This window comes from Physeter macrocephalus, chromosome 4 (genome assembly GCF_002837175.3).
Source record: "Physeter macrocephalus isolate SW-GA chromosome 4, ASM283717v5, whole genome shotgun sequence".
In the NCBI taxonomy this organism is placed as follows: Eukaryota; Metazoa; Chordata; class Mammalia; order Artiodactyla; family Physeteridae; genus Physeter; species Physeter macrocephalus.
In genome coordinates, this window is record NC_041217.1 from 62,035,007 (window position 1) to 62,058,255 (window position 23,249).

General features: G+C 37.3%; 1 protein-coding gene across 1 annotated transcript; it reads left to right on the top strand.

The window, feature by feature from the left end:
- Positions 1-180: 180 nt before the first annotated feature.
- BLZF1 (basic leucine zipper nuclear factor 1) lies at positions 181-22,784 on the top strand. The gene is made up of 7 exons (XM_007102051.4): positions 181-509; positions 1,584-1,659; positions 12,080-12,519; positions 13,892-14,091; positions 16,056-16,184; positions 17,805-18,024; positions 21,192-22,784. The coding sequence occupies exons 2-7, from the start codon at positions 1,629-1,631 to the stop codon at positions 21,375-21,377; spliced, it is 1,206 nt and encodes a 401-aa protein (XP_007102113.1). The 5' UTR covers positions 181-509; positions 1,584-1,628; the 3' UTR covers positions 21,378-22,784.
- Positions 22,785-23,249: the final 465 nt, after the last annotated feature.

Genomic DNA, 23,249 nt, shown 5'->3' on the forward strand with positions numbered 1-23,249 from the left:
GGCCGCCACTGCCCGCCCCTTCGTCCCTATTGGCTGAAGGTAAACTCAGCTCCGCCCACCCAATCGACAGACCCGCCCTTTCACTCCGTCGCCTGGGGCGACGGAACACCGCCTACCTCGTGCCAGCATCATCACTTCCGTTTAGCCGACAGATAACCCGGAAGTTCAAACTAATACGCGACGGGGTTCAAATAGTCTACATTTTATTTTTTAATAAGGGTTCGTCCAGTTTTCACTTACTGAAGTCTTACAGAAGATGTTCTGTGTTACTTGAGTTTAAACGCACCATAGAGTGTGTTTACCTTTTTCTTTTGGAAAAGTATTCCGGAAACGAAACCCTGAGTAATCGGAAGTGATTATTTGTGAACCAGAAGCTTGATGTCACCAAGGCCTGGGCGGATTGGCTTCAGGATGCAAGAGTAGTGTGTGGAGAAGTTAGCCCAGTGAGATCTAGACGAAGAACCTGTAAAGTGAGGCCCCCTGCAATAGGAAGAGTAAGAGTCTGAGAGGTAAGTCCAAAAACGGTTTTGTGTAACTAAGAGGGCATTTTGGACCGGGACGGCGGTCTGGGTTGAAGTTTGGTGTTCAGTCGCTTTGTAAGGAAAGGTTGCCTGGTGTTCCAGGAAGGCTTGTTCAGACAGGCACGGAACTTGGGATTCGACTTCTGGGGACCGCAGAGGTTGACAGCCTTGTCGCTTCCATCCTGCCGCCTTCATACCTGTTACCCACTCCAGACCCATCCTTCATCCCCTTCCCAGGTGTTTGCCGGCCGACACTGTCTGTGCTCGTACATTTCGCTGCGCATCTTCCGAGGGCTCACTGCTCTTTCGAAAGGTCTTTGGAGACCTGTTTTCAGAACAATAGGAGGAGGGTTTGTGACTTTTGAGGAAGGTAGTCGTGGGATACCCTATGCCGAGTTATATCGAGTACCCGAGTGATCATTTTTGTGGTGAAACCAGTTGTCATCCAGTGTCCATTTTATCATACTCATAATCACTGCATTAGTATCACCTTCCTTCTCACGTTCTCCACTGAATCTTAGCCTATACTGTAAGGCCATGCGTACATTTCTGAAAGCATATGCTATGCCATTTTAATTTTATTACCAAGAAGTGCAAATTAAGTTATCATGAATTTTTTGTCGCTTGTTAAAACATCAGAACAGAAGCTCCTCTCTGATATATATAGTGAACAAAATAGTGTCAATAATGGCTACTGAGAACATAATTACTTTAATTACTTTTAAATTCCTTGTGTCATATCAGTGATACAAAAGCCCCTACAGTAACTATAGTACTCTTTCTGAGCTAAATTTAAGGACACACATCTGATAATTTAGAATATACTGGTGGTAATTTAGAGTGTACACTGAAACAGAAATTTGAAAATAAACCACGCCTAATTATTTTGAGACATTTGGTAACCATAACAATATCACCTTGTGAAAAAGGGCTATAAGGGGCACCTCCTAAATGCAGCCTTATTAAATGCAGAAGGAGAATATCACAGTATATAAATTACGGGGACTTAGTGAATGTGTTTATATGGTATTGTTTTAATTCTTTCATTTTATACATTTTTAGGTTTTTTAGTAGAAGTCTTGGGGAGCATTTTTATTGGTGAAAAAAATGACTACTCTTGAAAGTTTAGAAACCAAAGGTAAGTGTTCTTCTTTTACTGATAATTGTTTTTAAAACATGAAATTTATGATGATAGAATGAAGGACTGTTTGAGCCAGGTAACCAAACCCCATAGAGCCCTTGGGAATCATTTGTATTTCATATCTCTTCATGTTTGTTTTTTAATGCAGTGTTTACATTTCAGTACTACAGATATACAGGTGAATAGTAACATCATTTGGCAGTATTTATTAGATGACTACTACTGTTAAACAGTAGTGTAAAAGCAAATTTTTATAGCTATGTTCTCTGTCCACTAGAAGATTAAGATTTAAATAAATAAGAATGTACATTTTAAAAGATTTGGGTAGATGGACAAACAACTATCAGGTATAAAAGACCTTTTTCTTATTGCATTGGTTTGTTAGGGCTGCTGTAACAAAGTATCACAAACTGGTGGCTTAAAAAACAGAAATTTATTGACTCACAGTTTTAGAGTCTAGTAGTCCAAGATAAGGTGTTGGCAGAGCCATGCTTCCTCTGCAGGCACTAGGGAAGGATCTGGTCAAGGCCTCTCTCCTAGTTTCTGGTGGTGTGCTGGCAATTTTTTGTATTCCTTGGCTTGTAGACACATCACAGTGATCTCTGCCGTTTTTTTCACGTGGCATTCTCCCTGTGCATGTATGTCTCTGTGTCCAAATTTCTCCTTTTTGTAAGGACACTAATCATATTGGATTAGGGTGCACACTACTCCAGGACGATCTCATCTTAACTAATTACATCTGCAATGACTTTATTTGCAAATGAGGTCACATTCTGAGGTATGGGTGGGACACAATTCAACTCAGAACATTTGCTAACTACAGTAGTTACTTTTTAGTCCTGCCTTGCTTGTCCTTTGTATAATATTTCATACTATTGATCATTCCCACTTTTTGAAATACTTTCTTTCCTTGATTTCCATGACTTTACTCTTATTTTCCATCTACTCTATGGCCCTTCACTGTCCAATGCAGTAGCCACATGTGGCTATTTGAGCTTAAATTAGTATTTTTAAAAATTAAAAATTCAGTTTCTCAGTCACATTAGCCACATTGAAGTGCTCAATAGCCACATGTGGCTAGTAGGTATTGTATTAGAAAGTGCAGATATAGAACATTTCTATAATTGTAGAAAGTTCTGTTGGACACCACTGCTCTAGTTATAGTTTCTTTTTTTTTTTTTTTTTTTTTTTGTGGTATGCGGGCCTCCCTCTGCTGTGGCCTCTCCCGTTGCGGAGCACAGGCTCCGGACGCGCAGGCCCAGGGGCCATGGCTCACAGGCCCAGCCGCTCCGCGGCATGTGGGATCCTCCCAGACCGGGGCGCGAACCCGGTTCCCCTGCATCGGCAGGCGGACGCGCAACCACTGCGCCACCAGGGAAGCCCTATAGTTTCTTTTTAATTCTCTTCTTCCGGTTTATCTTTTAAATATTAATGTTTTTCAGCCCTCCTTCTCTTCTACTCTCACAGCTTTAGTAATTATAAGGATGGCTTCCAAATCTATCTATAGCTCAGATCTCTTTCCTTGTGTTTCAGACCCTTGTAGCTTACTGTCTACTAATTATCTTAACTTAGACATAGATAACATTCTTAGCATGTCCCAAAGTGAGCTCCTCTTGATTCAGGTTATTCTTGGGTAGAGTGAGTTGTGGAGGTTGGAGCTGTTAGTGAGAGAGGGGAAACTATTTTCTAGAAGCCAGTTTTGCAGCAAGCAGATCTCCAAAAGCAAGCTCTTTAAAGGGGGTTTAAATGTGTTTAGACAGCGAAGATCATGCCAATAAATATTTAATTGTATTTAATTCAGCTGAGTGCAAGAGCATTTCAGGTCACCAGAGGCTTTTTATAGTATTAGAATAAGCAAATCAGAAACTGAAATGAAAGTAATAAGCTGGGGATTAATGGGAAATAAGAGCAATTAAATCATAACTACTATGAAAGCAGTTAGCATGGTACTTGGCAAAAAACGAAAAACTAAATATGACATTATCATTAGTAATTAGAAGTTAGTTATTGCAAGGCCTCTGAAATTATTTATTGGTTGTTACTTGTTTGTAATGAGGATTAGAGTTATAAAGCACTTTCACATACATTATTTCATTTGATCTTAATTTTACAGTGAGGTAGATAATTCAGCTGTGAGTCCTAATCCTTCGTTTAATATCATTTTAACTGTTAGTGAAGAACAGTTACTTGTATCACATGGCCTGAGAAAAGGTGCACTTATATGGTTGACATTTGTCAGTTGCCTGCATTTCCTGTAACTGCCTCAGAAAAGAAGCAAGATTGGCTTATAGGGACAGAACTTCTTCTCAGCAGACATTTGAGCAATACTGTCATCATGAGAGGGATGTGTCCTTGCTAAGGCTTTTTGAAAGGGAAACATGCAATAAAAAGGAACAATTAGAACTTGAATCCAAAACTTTTTGGGGAAGCAAGGTTGAAATTAAAAGTAAAGGGATTAAGGGCTTCCCTGGTGGCGCAGTGGTTGAGAGTCCGCCTGCTGATGCAGGGGACACGGGTTCGTGCCCTGGTCCAGGAAGATCCCACATGCCGTGGAGCGGCTGGGCCCGTGCGCCATGGCTGCTGAGCCTGCGCGTCCGGAGGCCTGTGCTCTGCAACGGGAGAGGCCACAACAGTGAGAGGCCCGTGTACCGCAAAAAAAAAAAAAAAAAAAGAGGGATTAAAGTCAGACAGTTTAGTGAAAATAGACCAAATAGGAAGGTCTGAGATGTTCAAATATTTATAATTCCATAAAATAGTCTAACTTTTAACTCTAAGTCTGTGGAACAGTAGTTATTAGGTGAAAAAGGATTCCAGGGACAGATAAATTAGGGAAATGCTGGATTAAGGGAGAGATTATACTACAGGACCCTTCAGAGCCTTTCATATACTAATGTACATTGTGCAACTCCAAAGAGATATACGTGGTATGCAGCACTGCCCACACTTATTTGACCGGGAAGCTCTTTTATTTGCGGGGCCTGTGACAAAAGGAATGTTTGGATTCCACGTCAGTAAACATGGGCCTGACTCTTAAGTCCACTGCCTATAGCATATTTTTCTAATTTAGTGTTAAGTAAACTTCATTGGGTGATACTGGTGACATATAAAAGAATATTAATTTAAAATTACCAAGTGATGATCCCTAATTTAACCGTTTTATAACTGAATCTGCATACGATCTGAAAAGTTTGTCAGATTATGAGTTAGTAATTAATGATTTCATGTAGAGGAAAAAAATTGAGCAGTTTTTAAATGAGTTAGTTATTGGATGTTAAAAGGAAATCTAGGTGGTGTGTTAGTGTTAACATTGATGAACTTCCATAAGCACTTACTCACCTTTTCTGCACCAAGCACCATTTCATTAAGCTGATGATACCAAGATTAGGAGGCAGTCCCTGCCCTGAGGAGATCTCAACAGTTTAGTCTAGGAGAGAAACAGATTATTTTGAAACACTCTTGTATTTGCATTATTCTGAAAGCAATGTAGGATGGCGGGGGAGGGGGTAAGTTTACGTGGTTTGCCCGGGGTCACACAATGTGTGGCAGTGGAGACTGAAGTTTTTGACTCAGAGTCTACTCTAGTTTTATTACACCATCCTGGTGACGCTTGAGTATCTGTCTTCATAGATTTACAGTGTTATCAAAAAGGGAGAAATGTTTGTTTCATAACAGACTATAAAATAATGTTCTTTTTGCCTCAGTATCCTAGAGCAAGTGTTGGCAAATTATGGCTCTTGGGCCTGCTGAGAATATTTGTAGTCAGTCTGATAATAGGGAACATGAACTTTGAATCCCACTTAAGCCAGGTGTTGTTATCCCAAGTAAAAAAGAACTCTATTCTTTTCATGATTAGACCTATATTACCCAAAAAAAGTCACCCAATTATTATAATTTGAATTTCATCTTTAAAATTTTGTTTTTTCTCTTCATATATAAATGCCTATATATCAGTAAGTAGTATCCTTAATTTTGCCTCATGGACCACAAAGCCTAAAATGTTATCTGACCCTTTATGGGAAAAGTTTGCCAACCCCTACTGAACAGTATTATTTGTTCTCTTGCTACATTTCACCAATTTAGGGGAAAGGCAGTGAGAATGGGCCATAAACCTTAGATATGTTTTAATTCTTTGATAAGTGATCACAGGTGGAAGTTAATGTTGATGAGTAATTGAAGAATTGTTTTGTTGGTTCCCTTCAAAGAATGGGAAGGGATTGATGTTTTGCTTTACTTAAACATTACTCATAATTACAGAGCTGGTACCATAGATCACTGTCATCCCACTTGACTGAAGGCAATTGCTCATGAATGTGCCCTGGATTGGGCCTAGTGCATATGTAATAAAGGTTTCTATGTGGGTCACAGAAAAAATAGAATTATGAAAGTAAGTTACTGGGCGAGAAAATGTAAAGCCCTGACTCCCCCTTGCCTCCTTGCCCGTGCACAGTAGCTAGAAGCACAGTTGTTACAAAGAGGGAGCTGCCATGTTAGATATGGTACAGCTTTGGGACACACAAGTGCTTGAGTAAGTAGAACAGTTTAAATAAAGGAAGAGTAAATTGAGTTTGAACCAAATTGATTGAATTTCTTGATTGGAATTTTATGACAATTTTGTCTGAAAAGAGATTTCTGTTCAGTACCCATTGTTTCTTTGCCTTTTAAATTTAGCATTAACCATTTTGTGATTTGTTCTTAATCTCCATTACCTAAAATTCCAACTCAAAAATGTTATGACTTGGGCTTCCCTGGTGGCGCAGTGGTTGAGAATCTGCCTGCTAATGCAGGGGACACGGGTTCGAGCCCTGCTCTGGGAGGATCCCACATGCTGCAGAGCATCTAGGCCCGTGAGCCACAGCTACTGAGCCTGCGCGTCTAGAGCCTGTGCTCTGCAACGAGAGGCCGCGATAGTGAGAGGCCCGCGCACCGCGATGAAGAGTGGCCCCCGCTTGCCACAACTAGAGAAAGCCCTCGCACAGAAACGAAGACCCAACATAGCAAAAATAAATAAGTTAATTAATAAACTCCTACCCCCAGCATCTTCTTTAAAAAAAAAAAAACTGCATACGCTCTTTAAAAAAAAATGTTATGACTTGCCTAGAAATCGTATTTAATCTTAACAGATGTCACACCTGCTTCTTATTTCTTCAGCTTCAGTGGGCCTGAATGGCATAGCTCTAGTTTGTCTTTTTGTTGTGTTTTTAAATTGTGAATCTGTAGTTAATTCATTACTCTACATTACTTCTTAAATGCCAGGATGTCTCAGTGACAAAATTAAATTTGCACGAGATAGAGTTAGACAAACTTGAAACCATATTTTAAAAGCATGGGAATAGGCCTTCATTTTTTAAAATAGTTCAGTGGGAATTCTCCTTCTCCATGCTGATGTGCTACAGCATGAACTAAGTACCAAACCCTTTATTTCACTTTCGGAAGTATTCCTTTGTTCATCTTTTTGAAAGTAGAGTCAGTCCTAAAGCTCAAGGTATGTCTTAGTTAACATTTAATACAGAAATGACAAAGTATTTTATTTTAATATAAAACGTTTTGTTAAATAGAACACCTCAATTATACCTCATGTCTTTCTACCTCCAGTGTAACGTAACTCAGGATTCCCAGTACATTACTATATACTTAGGAAAAAGTCCCTAAAAATCTGATGAATGAAAAAATAGTCCTAAAGTCTGATGATATAACTTTGTAAAACTTTAGCATAAGAGAATAAAGGCACAATTATATTTTATGATATTAAGCTTTTTCTCCCCTTAATCAAGATCCAAAGTTATTAGATTTTTTTAAAGAATAATAATAAAAGCAATAGGAGGTAACATTTAATGAGTGCTTACTGTGCCATTCGAAACACTTTAGAATGTTTTCTTATTTACGTTTAAGCATTGCATTAGCTCATGGATATGGAGCATGCAAAAAATAAAACTAAATAAAGACATAAGTAATAGATCTACTGATATGTCAGTAGGGTTATTTTGTGAGGCAGTTTGACAATGCAAATCTTCACCTGGCACATTAATTCTATTCTTGGGAATTTATTCAAAAGAAATAATTCAGAATTTGAAAAAAAAAACCTGTAGGCATAAAAATATTCACTAAAGCATTTTTATAATAAAAAATTGGAAAGAGTCTAAACATCCAACAATAAAATAGTAATTAAATAGTGCTATATTAACTTGAAGGAATAATATAGTCATAAAATGAAAATATGAAGACTAGCAAAATAGAAAAATATATTAAGTTTATAAAGTTAATTATGAGTATAAGTATATAAAAATATTGAAGAGGGCTTCCCTGGTGGCGCAGTGGTTGAGAGTCCGCCTGCCAATGCTGGGGACGCGGGTTTGTGCCCCGGTCTGGGAAGATCCCACATGCCGCGGAGCGGCTGGGCCCATGAGCCATGGCCTCTGAGCCTGTGCTTCCGGAGCCTGTGCTCCGCAACGGGAGAGGCCACAACAGTGAGAGGCCCGCGTACCCGCAAAAAAAAATAATAATTTGAGCTTCCCTGATGGCGCAGTGGTTAAGAGTCTGCCGGCCAATGCAGGGGACAAAAAAAAAAATTGAAGAAATTTGAAGTAATGAAAAGTTATTTTAGAATGATTAGAATATAGATAATTTTTTCTTCTTAATATCTTTTAATAATGTAATGTTTTTAAAAATAGTAATAGAAATCAGAAGATATGTAACTGTGTATGATGATAATCTGTTCTACTCTGTAGTTTCTGTATCTATATAACTAAGTTTGGAAGAAGAAGAAAAATAAGCTTATTAAAAAGTAGAAACCTGGGAGGGATGGATTGCGAGTTTGGGATTAGCAGATGCAGACTATTATATATCAAATGGATAAACAACAAGGACCTACTGTATAGCACAGGGAACTATATTCAATATCCTGTAATAAACCATAATGGAAAAATATATGAAAAATAATGTATACATACGTATAACTGAATCACTTTGCTGTACATGAGAAATTAACACAACATTGTAAATATATATTCAAATCATATGAATATATGATTTGGCTAGATAGTAATGAATTCACCAAAGACTGATCAATAGTCCATAATTGTTCAATTAACATTTTTATAGAAATCAAATTTCTGTAGAAATATTTTTCTACCACTTATTGCACACTTATTATATATTACCCAGTAATACATGTTATCTTTTTACATGTATGTCCTGTCTCCTCAAGTTTAGATAGTAAGTTTCTTAAGCATAGAGGTCCCCACTACCTCATACAATGTCTGGCCAATATTAGGCACCAAGCAGCATGTTTGTTGCCTGTAAAACTCAAAAGTTTATCATCACCATTGTTATATGTGCTTATCCTTTTCCCCTCCTCTTGCTTCCATTTATTTATTGTTCATCAGATAGAGAGTTCTGGGTACAAGGCACTTTACTAAGAATATAGTGGTAAACAAGTGACACATAGTCCCTCCCCTCATGGAACTTATATCCTAGTGGAAGGCACAAATAGTATATAACTAATTACACTGAAAAAAATGTTTACCATTTTGATAAAGGTAAACAGAGAAAGGCAGGGTCTTTGCTCTAGCGGCATGTAAACAAAGAACCTAGCCTAATCATGGAAGATTAGAGAAAGGCTTCCCTTTGGAAAGGTTGAACTGAGATTTGAAGGATGAGTAGGGGAGAAGTTAGGAAGAAGATTCCAAGAATATTCCAAGAAGAAATGTCTGCAGAGGAAGAGCAAGGCATTTGCTCCTATTGAGACACTAAAAGAAAGCAAGTAACATTGGAACTTAGGATCTGAGGGAGTGAATGGCATAAATTGAGACCCAGGAGATAGGCAGGGGGCCAGATCACCAAGGGCCGTATAGGCCATGGTAAGGATCTTGGTCTTTATTCTGAGAGTGATAGGAAGCCATTCAAGTGTTTGATGCAGATCAGATCTGTATTTTTTTAAGTTCACTATAACTTATATAAATTCTGTGGGCTTTTGCAACCTGACAAATAGGGCTATTAGCAGAGGCAGTAAGTTCAAGGTAGATGAGGCAATAGTTCTGTTTGTGGAAGGCCTCCCAGACCAATTAACAGCTTAGCTCTGGAGTCATATTCGGACTCAAATCCCAGTTTGACACTGATGATTTGGACAAGCTATTTAACCTTTCACAGCCTCTGTGTCTATCTATAAAATGGGTACTATTGTGCTTACCCCATGAAACTTGTAAAAATTAAATGATACTGATGCATCTGAAGGACTTAGAACTATGTCCTTGGCACATAGTAAATTGAATAAAAGCGAATTATCATTACCATTCCTAGGTTTTGGCCTCCATTTTCTCAGATGTATGCTGGACTTGTAAAATGGCCAGTAACATCCTCATAGGGATGTTACTGAATATACTAATTCAAGAACTCTGTGTAGGTTAGGTATCATCTCAGCCATTTCCTCAAGGTTGCAACATTTCCCATTCTAGCAGATCCTCCATTCTTTCTAAGCTCTAAACCACTTATTTTCTTGAATCAATTAGTGAAATTAGCCCTTTCTTGGAGAAAGATGACTCAATGAAACTTCTTACACTGCTTAATTTGAGGTAAGGTAAAATAGGAGAAAAGAAACAAAATTTTTGTTATTTGACTGGAGCAATGGTAGTATAGTGGTGAGCATAGCTGCCTTCCAAAGGTTATCTAAACTAAGGACAGCTAGCCAGGTTTGTCTTATATAAGGGGAGATTTTTTTTTTTTTGGCTGCATTGGGTCTTCATTGCTGCACGCGGGCTTACTCTAGTTGTGGTGCGCAGGCTTTTCATTGCGGTGGCTTCTCTTGTTGCGGAGCATGGGCTCTAGGCATGTGGGCTTCAGTAGTTGTGGCATGCGGGCTCAGTAGTTGTGGCTCACGGGCTTAGTTGCTCCGCAGCATGTGGGATCTTCCTGGACCTGGGCTCGAACCCGTATCCCCTGCATTGGCAGGTGGATTCTTAACCACTGCACCACCAGGGAAGTCCCAGAGGGGAGATTATTTTAATTGAGCAAATTAGTAAATATGTGCAGCAATGTATTAAGTGTTACAGAGGAAAGGAATGGGAGCTACCATTTATTGAATGTCTGCAATTCTATGCAAGACACTTTTGACACTTGAAGGGGCAGTGTGTGCAGTGGTTAAGGCCTCAGTCTTTGGGACCAGGCTGCCCAGAATTGCATTCTGCATCTTCTACTTACTAACTGTGTGGTATGACTTTGGCAAGTTCTTGAACCTCTTTGTGCCTTATTTTCTTCATCTATAAAATAGAGCTAATTATATTTACCTCAAAGGGTTACTGTAAGCATAAATGAGTTATGTGTATTTAGAATAGTATTTGGCACATGGTAAATCTTTTATAAGTGTTGTTTATTTGTTACTTAACCATTTTCTCATTTAAGACATAAGGTAACCCTAGATGTATTGTTAAATTCATTTCTTGGAGGCTAAAACTGAAGCTCAGATAATTGCAGGATTTTGTCCAGGATTGTACAGGTAGCAGTGGTGGAAATGGGACTCAAAACCAGATCTGGCTGATCCCAGAGTTCATGTCATTTCTATAATACCATGCTCCTTCCACTTGTTTAGGGCATGATGCCTGGCCGTAGTGTGCTTATCAGACTTAATGGGAAAGTGAGATTTAGCATATAACAAAACCCATAAATGATAATTATGGTTCATGATTAAGATTCAAACTGAATGTTTGAGATAGTAAGTAGCATAGGCATTCAGAGAGTAGACTAGAACAGTTGGGAAAAGTGAATGCAGAGTAGAGTTTAAACTGACTTCTCAAAGGGGTAAGTGAGAATCACAGTAAGTGTCGAAAGAAGCCATTTAGGAGAATAAGAAATAGCAGAAACAAAGGCCTAGCAGAGAGAGTATTAAGGAATCTGGCTGGATAACTTGTGAAGCATTCTCTGCTAAGAGTTCACAAAAACAGGTCAATCTATTTTGAGGTAGACACTTTCAAATACGTATATACATAGCTTATATTTATTTTTATATTTAACTAATATTATTGAGTGTCTACAATGTGCCAGGCATTTGATCTTATTACATTCTTCCATACCACAACCCTGTAGCATAGTTGTTACTATCTCCATTTTGCAGATTAGGAACTAGAGATTCATGGAGGGGTACATTATTTACTTAGGATTATACTAGGAAGTAGAAGTTGAAGCCGAATACCTTGATTCCAAATCTCTTGTAGTTTCTACCAAGAGAGAAACCATTTACTTAAGGAAAGTTTGAACCTGTAAGACTTTGTTCATCTTTTGTTGACACGATTGTTTTGAAAATTTTTACTCTAAATTTTTTCCCTTTTTTTCAGTACTAGGAATTCTGAATGTAGGGTAAAGCATGTCTTAGCATTTTCCTGGCATTTCTTTTCAGTAAGTAGTTTATGTTTTGTTTTCCCTTCTATAGTCATCCTTACTTCATCCCCAATTCGAGGAGCAGGAGATGGAATGGAAACTGAGGAGCCACCTAAATCTATTGAAGTTACTCCTGGAATCCTACCTATAAAGCATCACATCCTTCCAAGTCCACGAAAGAAAGCAGTTCCATCAGAGAGCCCAGGCGTTCTTCAGCTAGGGAAGATTCTTGCTGAAAAAGCAGTGGAAGTCGAAGCTGTAAGAATATTAGTTCCCAAAGCCGCTATAACCCATGATATACCCAACAAAAATGCAAAGGTTAAGTCTCTGGGACATCATAAAGGAGAATTCCTTGGCCAGCCAGAGGCAGTTGAAGAACCCAGAAAGGAACTATCTGAGGTAAAGAATATATTGGAAAAGCTCAAGAACTCTGAAAGGAGGTTACTACAGGACAAAGAAGGTCTTTCAAACCAGCTCAGAGTACAGTCAGAGGTAAGAACAGCCTTAATAATTAAGGTTTAATAAGTACCTCTCTTTATACCTGGGCCTTCTGAGCCTGCATGTTAGAAAACAATACTTCCTCTTGCAATGTCATTTTAACTTGTCATTTATCTAAAAAACTTCTGCTTAAATTTCTCATTCTCTTTAGTGCCTCTAATAGAACTAGTTTATGTTGGGAACTTATCCTCTAAACATGGCTGAAGTATGAGGTACTTTGGACAATGTGAGGTACTTTGGACAGGACCACCTATAAGTTGTAAAGGAGGTTACAGTTATGAACTTGCAGACCAGAGATTGACTAAGTAAGACTAGTTAATAATCCTTGCTTTAAGAATCCATAAGTTCCAAATATTTTTGTCTATGTATAGATAATAGAATAAAGAGAATGGTGGTATAAGTATCAGTATCTTCATTGTAAATGGAAAATTATCTATAGTGCTTGATTCACTTTCTTTAATCTTTACATCTTAGTAAATTGCCTTACCAGCCCCACTTTGCCTCTCTGTTAGATATACATCTTTTTGCTAGATGTTAGTCTTTGTGACACCATGGTTAGTGGTTGTCATCCAAATATGTTTCTAATATATTTAATAATATATTTTAATATATTTTTAAATAACTAATCTCAAATTACAAAACTAGTACATATTTATTTGTAAACATTTTAGAAAATACAGAAAAAATAATAAAAATAGTGCTACCTATATTATACCATCTGGCTATAAATGCATAATTATACATACTGAGTATATTTTTGCCTTGTAACTCACTTTTTTTAGTTGATTTTTAGTTGTTAATAGAGGATATTCTATTAAAATATCATTATTAATAGCAACAGTGTTCTTCAATGACTGCACCATATACCAATACCTTTTATTGGACATTTATGTTTTAATTTTTTGCATTTTTGATAACAATGTGAAGAACATGCTTATAGACATGTGAATTGCTTTCTTTGCTTAAATTCTTAAAAATAAAAATCCTAAGGCACAAAGAAATCCATTTTTAAATGTTGGAAAAGATTTATAAAACACTCTGTCATATCTTTTAGCAAAATTTATTGGTTCAGTTTTCTAATTTTTTGCCTTTAAGTGTTGACTGGAGGTAGTTTGTAATTTTTATAATGATTTGTACTCTTATAATAAGAGGCTCAGATTATAACCACATGGACTATAGATTAATAGAGATATAGACATGGTTGTATACATTATGAAACTTAAATATTTAATATCACTTTTTGATACACACTTTTAGTAATGGAGGTCCAAACTACATGAAACACAGTTTCTCTTTTGTTCATTTTGCTACATTAAAGTCACTGGCATCACTTTGAGCTTGTTGTATTGGTCATGATTTCCTCCAGGTCAATCGTGAGTTAAAAAAGCTGCTGGTGGCTTCTGTTGGGGATGATCTTCAATATCACTTTGAACGTCTAGCCCGTGAGAAAAATCAGCTTATTTTAGAAAACGAAGCCCTAGGTCGAAACATATCTCAGCTTTCCGAACAGTTAGAACGGATGTCGATACAGTGTGATGTGTGGCGAAGTAAATTCCTTGCAAGCAGGTATTTTCTATTTTAAATAGTATTTCATTTCCTAGCTTTTGCTCTATCATATTTTTGACCCCTAATGCAAGAAAATAGATTGTAGTGTGAAAATTTCAGATTCAAATTGTCAGAGTACCTCATGTATTATTTAAGATGTGGACTCTCCCTCCTCTGGATAGTCATACAGTCTCTGTAAATGGAAAAGTGGTATCAAAAAGCACCTCCCTCATTCCAGAATTCTGAGTTACTCTTCTATAGTAGAAATCACTCCTACTGCAATGTTTAAGATCAAAACAAAACTATAAACTCAGGCAATTAATAAATATGTAAATTTTTAAAAGACTATTTTTCCCCACCTATCTGGAGAACTCAAATATCATTGCCACTCCGTACATCATATTTTGTCTCTCGTGCTCTGTTCTCATAGCTCATTTTACTGCATAATAGAGCTTCCCAACCTTTTTCTCACCATGCACAAACAGAAAATGACAACATCTGTATGACATACTGGATAGCATACTGGATGAAGCTACTCTCCAGTAGAGGTGAGAACCCCAGGCCCCTAGAACCCCCAGGCCTATGGACACACTGGTAGTTGGGAAGCTCTCTTATATATTATGATTGTCTATTTATCCCCTCCTTCCAACTTTGAGTTACTGGAGAACAGGATGTTATCCATCTGTGTATTTCCAGTGCTTAGCCAAGTGCTTCACACATAATATGTTTAATAACTATTGATTTAAATTTAATTTTCTCACAAATACCAAAGGCTTCCAGCCTGTACCTTAAGAACCACTGATTGTAATGAATAAATTTTTAGGAAAGTATTTTTTCATGTTTTAATATCTGTGATACTTTCTAGTAATTGATTACTCTGTTAAAATCCTTAATTTGTTTTCTGATTGTACTAATATAGGATCTATTTGGAGAAATGAATTTACTGTTTATTGACTTAGAATGAATATTAATTAATTAATTCTCATTGAACAGCTTAAGAAGCAAATCATGCATATATTTTACAGATTACTGTAATAACTTTTTTTTTTTTTTTTTTTTTTCCTGTACGCAGGCCTCTCACTGCTGTGGCCTCTCCCGTTGCGGAGCACAGGCTCCGGACGCGCAGGCTCAGTGGCCATGGCTCACGGGCCCAGCCGCTCCACGGCATGTGGGATCCTCCCAGACCGGGACACGAACCCGTATCCCCTGCATCGGCAGGCGGACTCTCAACCACCGCGCCACCAGGGAAGCCCTGTAATAACTTTTTTTTAACATTCTGAGCAATGCTGATAGTAACACTCTAAGGGCAATAATAATTAAACCAAACTTTATTGATATTTTGGTTGATTTAATCTTTTAATGTCAGAATTGTTTTCATTTTAAGGAATTCAGTGGTTACTATGGTTTGAGACTTTAGTTTTAAGATTTTCAGCTGAATAAAAATACCTTAGGGCTTCCCTGGTGGCGCAGTGGTTGAGAGTCCGCCTGCCGAGGCAGGGGACGCGGGTTCGTGCCCCGGTCTGGGAAGATGCCACATGCCGCGGAGCGGCTGGGCCCGTGAGCCATGGCCGCTGGGCCTGCGCGTCCGGAGCCTGTGCTCCGCAACGGGAGAGGCCACAACAGTGAGAGGCCCGCGCGTACCGCAAAAAAAAAAAAAAAAAAAAAAATTAAATAATGTTATTTTTTTTCCAAAACTTGACTTGATTAATCTAGAGTAAGACTGAAGTACATTCCAAAGTCACTATATAGGAAAGTTAAAAAACTGTTTCCTTTGTCATTTTGTAAACAGATATTTTAATTGAGCCCCTTTAATAAGTTCTAAGCTCATAAAGATTTTAAATGTTTTTAGTGAAGATTTAAAAACTGAGTAATTTGAAAATGTTAAATCTTTTTTGTAAGTTTTTAAAAATGACAGTCACAAAGGTAGTATATTAACTTCTTAACACTGTCAGAGAATTTATATGTAAGATTTTAATCTTTTCCAGGGTTATGGCAGATGAGTTAACCAACTCCAGAGCAGTTTTACAGCGTCAAAACCGTGATGCACAGAGTGCTATACAAGATCTTCTGAGTGAACGGGAACAGTTTCGTCAGGAAATGATAGCTACACAGAAGTATGGTGCTTGTTTACATTCTGAAGTCTTCTCCTTTCTCCTGCAATTTTTGTTATTGAGATAGTTCTTTAGTATTTCTACATTTAATAACTTATTGAGCATATACATTTTAAAACAGATGCCCAGGGGAGGGAGAAAGACTGAAAAAACAGAAGACATGCTTCTTTTATTCTTCATTGGGGAGAGAATTAGTTATATCTATAATAGAAGAAATCTCTGGATTTAAAAGTAGTTTTTAGTTATAGTTATAGCAGTTTTGTATGGTTTTTGGTAGAAGCCATAAAGCATACCGGTCTTTCCTTTGGAAGGAGATCTTTTTGAAAACTGTTCTACAGTATTAGAGCTTACTTTCATGTCTATATGCACCAGAACTGTCAAAATTGATAGTCTTCCTTAAATGTACTTTATACTTCTATGTAGTTGATTTCTTACAAATCAAATAAGTAAAGGTCAAGAGAAGATCATAGGGGAAATTAGAAGAATGAAAACACAATATATTAAAATATCAGATTTTGTGGGAGGCAACTAAAGCAGTGTTTAGAGGGAAATTTATAATTTTAAATGCTTATTGTAGAAAAGAAAAAAGGTCTCGTCAATAATCTAAGCTTCCTTCTTAAGAAACACAAAGAGCAAATTAAGCAGAAGGAAGAAAAGGATGAGAGCAGAAATAAATGAAATAGAAAGCCAAACACTGGTTCTTTGAAAAGATAAGTTTACAAAACCTCTAGGCAGTATGATCAGGAAAAAAATAGATACACATGACTAGTATCAGGGATGAGAAGGAGAGGGGTACACTACAGATTCTGTAGACATAGGAAAGATAATAAGGAGATGTTATGAACAACACTATGCTAATCAATTCAACAACTTAAATGGACGATCTCTTTAAAAGACCCAAACCACCAGAGTACTCAAGAACAGATAACCTGAATAGCCCTAACCTATTAAAGCAATGGATCCATTGGTGAATACTAACAAACATCTAAGGAGGAAATAAAACCAAATTTACACAAACTTTTCTAGAAAATAGAGAAGGAAACAATTTCCAACTCATTTTATGAGGCCAGCATCATCTTGACACCAAAACCAGACAGAGGCACTACAAGAAAACTACAGGCCAATATTTCTAATGAATACAGATGCAAAAATCCTTAAAAGAATTTTAGTGATTCAAATCCAACAGTATATAAAAATGTTTATAGATTGTGGCCAAGTAGGTTTTATCCCAAGCATTATAAGTTGGTTTATCATTTAGAAATCAACCAATGTAACTCACACAAAAAATTATCATATACATATACCATATGAATATCTCAATAAATGCACAAATCAAATCAGTAGTTCTATACTGTATGAGTATACTATATTTGACCTGTACTAAAATATGAGAACTAAAAAATGTACTGTTTGTTGAATGATTTCCAGATAACCATAAAATCAATAAGTGCTTTCTGTAATCTGACTTATTTTACCAGACTTCCTGATTTACTGAACTCTGAGGGAAAGATAGAGGAGAAAGATACTATATGATTTCAGAAATGTTTCTCATTTATTCTTCATTCTTGATTTTTATATTTTATCCTCTTATTAATATTCAATGCTCATGTGTGTTCTTTGCAGGTTGTTGGAGGAGCTCTTGGTCTCCTTGCAGTGGGGAAGAGAGCAAACTTACTACCCTAATGCGCAACCTCACAGCACAGCAGAACTAGCATTAACAAATCACAAGTTGGCAAAAGCAGTAAATTCTCATCTTCTGGGAAATGTTGGCACTAATGGTCAAAAAAAGCTTCCATCAACATTTGAATTCTGCAGCACCCCAGCAGAAAAAATGGCTGAAACGGTAAAATACTTCTCTTTCGTGATCTGTGGAACCTCTAAGACTGTCCTCTTATTGAAAGGTGACATGTTGTAATGGAAAGGGCTTGGCATTGGGAGTTAGGAAATATGGGATCAAAATTTGATTCTCATACTAATGAGCTAGTGATCTTGTAGAAAATTATTTCCTCCTGTGAGCTTTAATCTTCTCAAACACTCTATTCTTGAGGAGAAAAAAATGTAGTTGTTTTTAAGATGACCTATTTTTTAGCTACTGAATCATTGATAATCCTTTTCTTGAGCTCATTTTGATATGAAAACCACTGTGTAGAACTTTTAATTTAGTAATCAAGAGTAGATAATTGATTACTTCTGGTCTAAGATGTTATTTGTTTTTTCCCCATATAGATGGGAATGTGCCAGACTCCACAGAATCAATTAGTGTAGACCTGGTACCTTCAGTTCTGCGTGAATTGAGGGCTCATGCAGGTGACCTGTCAAATACTGTGGTCTCACAGTTCTACAACCATCCAGGTTCACCCTCATTACACTTCAGTATCTGACTCCCATGTCCCCATCATAGGCCTTGTCATTACCAGAACTTTTCCCCTTTTAAAATCTTCAACATCTCTCCATGAACTGTGATCTCAACAGTTTTGAGGATTCCATAAAATAATACATATAAAGCCTGTAGCAGTTTCCAATATAGGTACAGTAATTTCTCAATAAATAGTAGCTGTCATTTTTATTATTATATCCTTCATCCCTCTAATCCTGTTGCCTTTATAAGTCCTATCAGTTCCTTCTAATTTATCCCCTCTCCCAAGTTCAAACACCTGATATCCAGGCTAGACTTTAGCAATAGCCTCCTCACCAATATCCCCACCTTGCTTTTGACCTGCCTCCATGCCATCCTCTACTGTCAGTGAGTTATTTCAAAAATGCCAATCCCATCATTCTTGGTACTGCTGTTCAGAGGGCTCCCAGTCTCCCTCATTACTGATTCTGAATTATTTCATATTGTAGAGAAGGCCTTTCATTAATCATTATTCCAGTTCCCCTTCTCTAGGATCATTTTCCAGGTGTGTCCACCCTCTGCACTTCACATCCCTGCAGTGTTAACCACTTTCATTCCACAGATAGGCCACTGTATCTCATGCCTCTGTACATACTTTCCCTCTGCCTAGACTGCCCTCCCAACATCTCTCTTCTTGCCCAACCACCATATTGCCTTTAAGAATCAGCCTTCCCTGAATCCCACAGGCAAACCTAGATGTTCCTTCCTCCAGGCTTCCATTGCATTTTGTACATATATATATCTAGTATAGCTCTTTATCATGTTAAATTGCAATTGTTTGATTCTCCATCTCTCTCCCAAACTGTAAGTTCCTTAAGGAGCTTATGTCTTACATTTCCTCAAGGTCTGGCATAATCCTTTGTACAACAGTAGGTGTTCAGCTGTTTACTGAATCAGTCCCTGAAACTAAACTCATCAGCTTTATCCAAAATCATTTCTCTTTTTCTATTCTTTTTGTTGGGAAATGGTGTTGCTGCCTACCTGGTTGCTGCCAGTAGCATTTGGTATAATTAACTACTCCTGGTATCTTGAAACACTCTCTTCCCTTGGCTTACGTAACCCTACACCCTCCTATTTCACTATACGATGGTGGGTAGCCTCAAGGCTTGGTTTACATCCCCTTCTCCCAATCCTTTATCCACCGTATTGTCTCACTGAACAAAACTGACAGTCCTACTTCCTTAGTGTCTCTTGGACCTTTTAGCCACATTGCTTCAAGGTCAGCATTTCTTAGCTAAATTATTGCTGTAAACTCCCTTTGTTCTTCCCATGTCTGCTTTAGTGCCCACTCCTTCCCTCATCCACCCGCTGTGTATAGAGTGATCTCTCTGAGAGGCACCCTGCTTAAAATCCTTCCCTCACTTTCAGGCTAAAATCTAGAAACCTTCTATCTATACTGGTATCTTGGTCTCCTTTAATTGTATTCCTTTGGCATTTTGTTCCTCTCTCTAAACGCACATAATGTAATAACATATATAGAGAGTTGGGGTACTGTTATAATTTTCCCTTCTAAATTTCTAAGCAGCTTTAAGACAAGCCCTTTATCTCTGTTTGTCCAGTAGCATCTAACCAAGTTCCGTAAAAAATAGAAGGATATCAAAAACTAAATTGAAAAAGCAGTAATCCAGTAGAAAAACAGAGGTACTGAAATAGAATGGTAGCTCTTAAATGATGCCAGGACATTTTTGAATTAGCTATAGCTCTTTGGGTACATTGGTAACTTAGAAGGAAAAAAACCTGCTGGACAATATGAGAGCTAGGGAAACAGACATCTCAAGCCATTTCTGAAAGCTGTTTTGAATAAGCCTTACATAGAAGGAGAGAAAGCTCTTTCCCCCACTGCTTTTCCCAATTCCTTTCCAATTCCAGTACCTGCCTCCTTTGCCCAATAACCCATGTTCATCATATGATGATGGTTGGAAGAATATGAAAATGAGAAACAGGAGCTGTGAGCCAGCCATGTGTTCCTTGCCCTTAATTGGAGAATTGTTTTCAACCCAAGAGTTCCTCCTGTTGTGGGTCTCAGTAAAGGAAACAGAATAGGAAAAATCACAGTAGAAGAAGAATTGAGAGTATGGTGTCTACGAATACAAGAAACAAAAGCATGATCATTAGCATAAAATATTGCATATAAATTAGAAAAAGAGAAATGAAAACCATTGATTTTACAAGTAAATGATCAAAAACTTTGAAATAACATTTCAGTAGAAGAATGAAGGCAGAATCCCAATTCCAGGCAGTTCAGTGAAGAACTGAGGGAGAAAGGTAGTGCATACTTTTTGGTTAAAGATAAAAATCAACATCACTTACAGTAAAGTTGATATAACCTAATTTTCTTTTATGTTTTCATATATTTTCATCAATATGCAAAGGGTAATTTCATTATTTTTAAAAATAGGTAACCTAGGTAATATAATAACTTGACATCATTGTCAAATTTAGAGCTTTTTGAGAAAAGGCATAAGTTCTCTAATCAAATTCATCATTCAGATGTTATTTTTTATGGCAGTTTCATACTAATGAAATAGCATTTACTGGTAGTTATATATTAATAAAACCAAGGGCTTTTACAGTCCTTACTGCATACATCTGACATCACCTCTTATTTTCCTTAGGTTCTACGCATTTTGGATCCAGTAACTTGTACAGAGAGCTCACCTGATAATCCATTTTCTGAGTCTTCACCAACCACCTTACTTGCTACAAAGAAAAATATTGGACGATTTCATCCCTATACAAGATATGAAAATATAACTTTCAATTGTTGCAATCACTGCCAGGGAGAACTTATTGCCCTTTAACAGTCAGTATGTTGGAGGCACACTATAGAGTCATTATTATTTGGCAGCTGGGGTTCTTTTAATCCTAGAAGTATTATCACTTTCTATTTAAATAATATATATCACCAAAGATGTTTCATGTACTGGACTCCAGATTACCCTTTCTTAATAAATATCTCAGGGTAAGAAAAAAATGAAATTGTGTAGATATATTTAAAATAGACAATACAGGCATTACAGGATGGTTTTCCTAAAGGACTAAAAGAAAAAGATTCTGTACCTTTCTTTTAGGCTCTAATTTATTAATCTTGCTATATATTTTACATAAGCAAATTAATTTCTGTACTCTAAAGCAAGGACTGGCAGACTACAGCCTTGGGTCATATGCAGCCATACCCATTCATTTACTGTTGTCTATGGTTGGTTTCATGTGCTACAACAGCAGAATTGAGTAGCTACAACAGGGTTTGTATGACTAGCAAAGCCTAAAATATTTACTATCTGGTCCTTTACAGAAAAAGTTTTCTGACCCCCACTCTAAAGTAAAAGTAGCTGGCAGGGGTCGGGGAGGGAGTGGGATAGGAGTCCTTTCCCTTTTTGGTGATTTTTAGGGGCTACAAGAGTCTTATGGAAATACTGTGGGTGAAGGGACTACTTTAAAAATAAATGCTATATGTTAGGAAACTTTTAAATATTTTACAGCCACATTAACACATGCTTGAGCAAAACATGTTCTCATTTTGGTTTTGTGCAGGGGATTCCATATTTTGAATGGATGCAACTTGATATATAGAAGAAACATTCTAACTATTGAGCTCATTTTGGCAATTGCAGCACAACAGGAGTATCCAATTCAATACTTATGAAATATGGCAGAGAAAGTAGGATCTTTCTAGAACATTGTTCAAACTCAAAAATGCAATTCATCAATTAATTTTTATGTCATATATATTATTATTTACTTATGACTGGCTATCATCAAACATCCTTTTATATACCTTTTTTTTTTTTTTTTTTTTTTTGTGGTACGCGGGCCTCTCACTGTTGTGGCCTCTCCCGTTGCAGAGCACAGGCTCCGGACGCGCAGGCTCAGCGGCCATGGCTCACGGGCCCAGCCGCTCCGCGGCATGTGGGATCTTCCCGGACCGGGGCACGAACCCGTGTCCCCTGCATCAGCAGGCGGACTCTCAACCACTGCACCACCAGGGAAGCCCATCCTTTTATATACCTTTAAAAATGTCCACAAAATGTTTATACCAAATTACCCTACCTGGTTGCAGAAGTGCCTATCAGTAAAGAAATCCTCAAAAGACAAATCTGATCAAATAACAATATGTTTTAATGTCAACTTAATGGTTTTGTTTTGTTTTGTTTTGGTCTGATTCATCTGAGTTATAGTTTCAAGTGGCAATAAATTTCTCTACCTTCTTTAGTGTGAATATTTATTTATTTTTCCCCAAAAATGATGTGCTTCAATTCAACTCTTCATCTAGCTTATACTGTTTACAACGGATTCTTCAGCCTTTCCTTTAGGTTTACTTAGTATAAAACATAGAAGAAAACATAGAGGAAAAGCTCCATGACAGTGGATTTGGCAATGATTTCTTGACTAGTGACACCAGAAGTACAGGCAACAAAAGAAAAAAATAGATAAACCTCATCAAAATTAAAACCGTCTGCACAGCAAAAGAAATAATCAACAGAATGAAAAGGCATCCTACAAAATGGAGAAAAATATTTGTAAATCATGTATCTATTAAGGCTCTAGTGTCCAGAATAAATAAAGGACTACGACTCAACAACCAAAAAACAATCCAGTTAAAAAATGGGCAAAGGAATAGACATTTCTCTAAAAAAAGATATACGAATGGCCAATAAGCACATCAAAAGATG

Bases quoted from the DNA above. Each gene is read 5' to 3' on its own strand.
- BLZF1 (XM_007102051.4), top strand. From the start codon at position 1,629: ATGACTACTCTTGAAAGTTTAGAAACCAAAG. The intron at 1,660-12,079 runs GTAAGTGTTCTT...TCCCTTCTATAG, and splicing joins TGAAAGTTTAGAAACCAAAG to TCATCCTTACTTCATCCCCA. The intron at 12,520-13,891 runs GTAAGAACAGCC...GATTTCCTCCAG, and splicing joins AGCTCAGAGTACAGTCAGAG to GTCAATCGTGAGTTAAAAAA.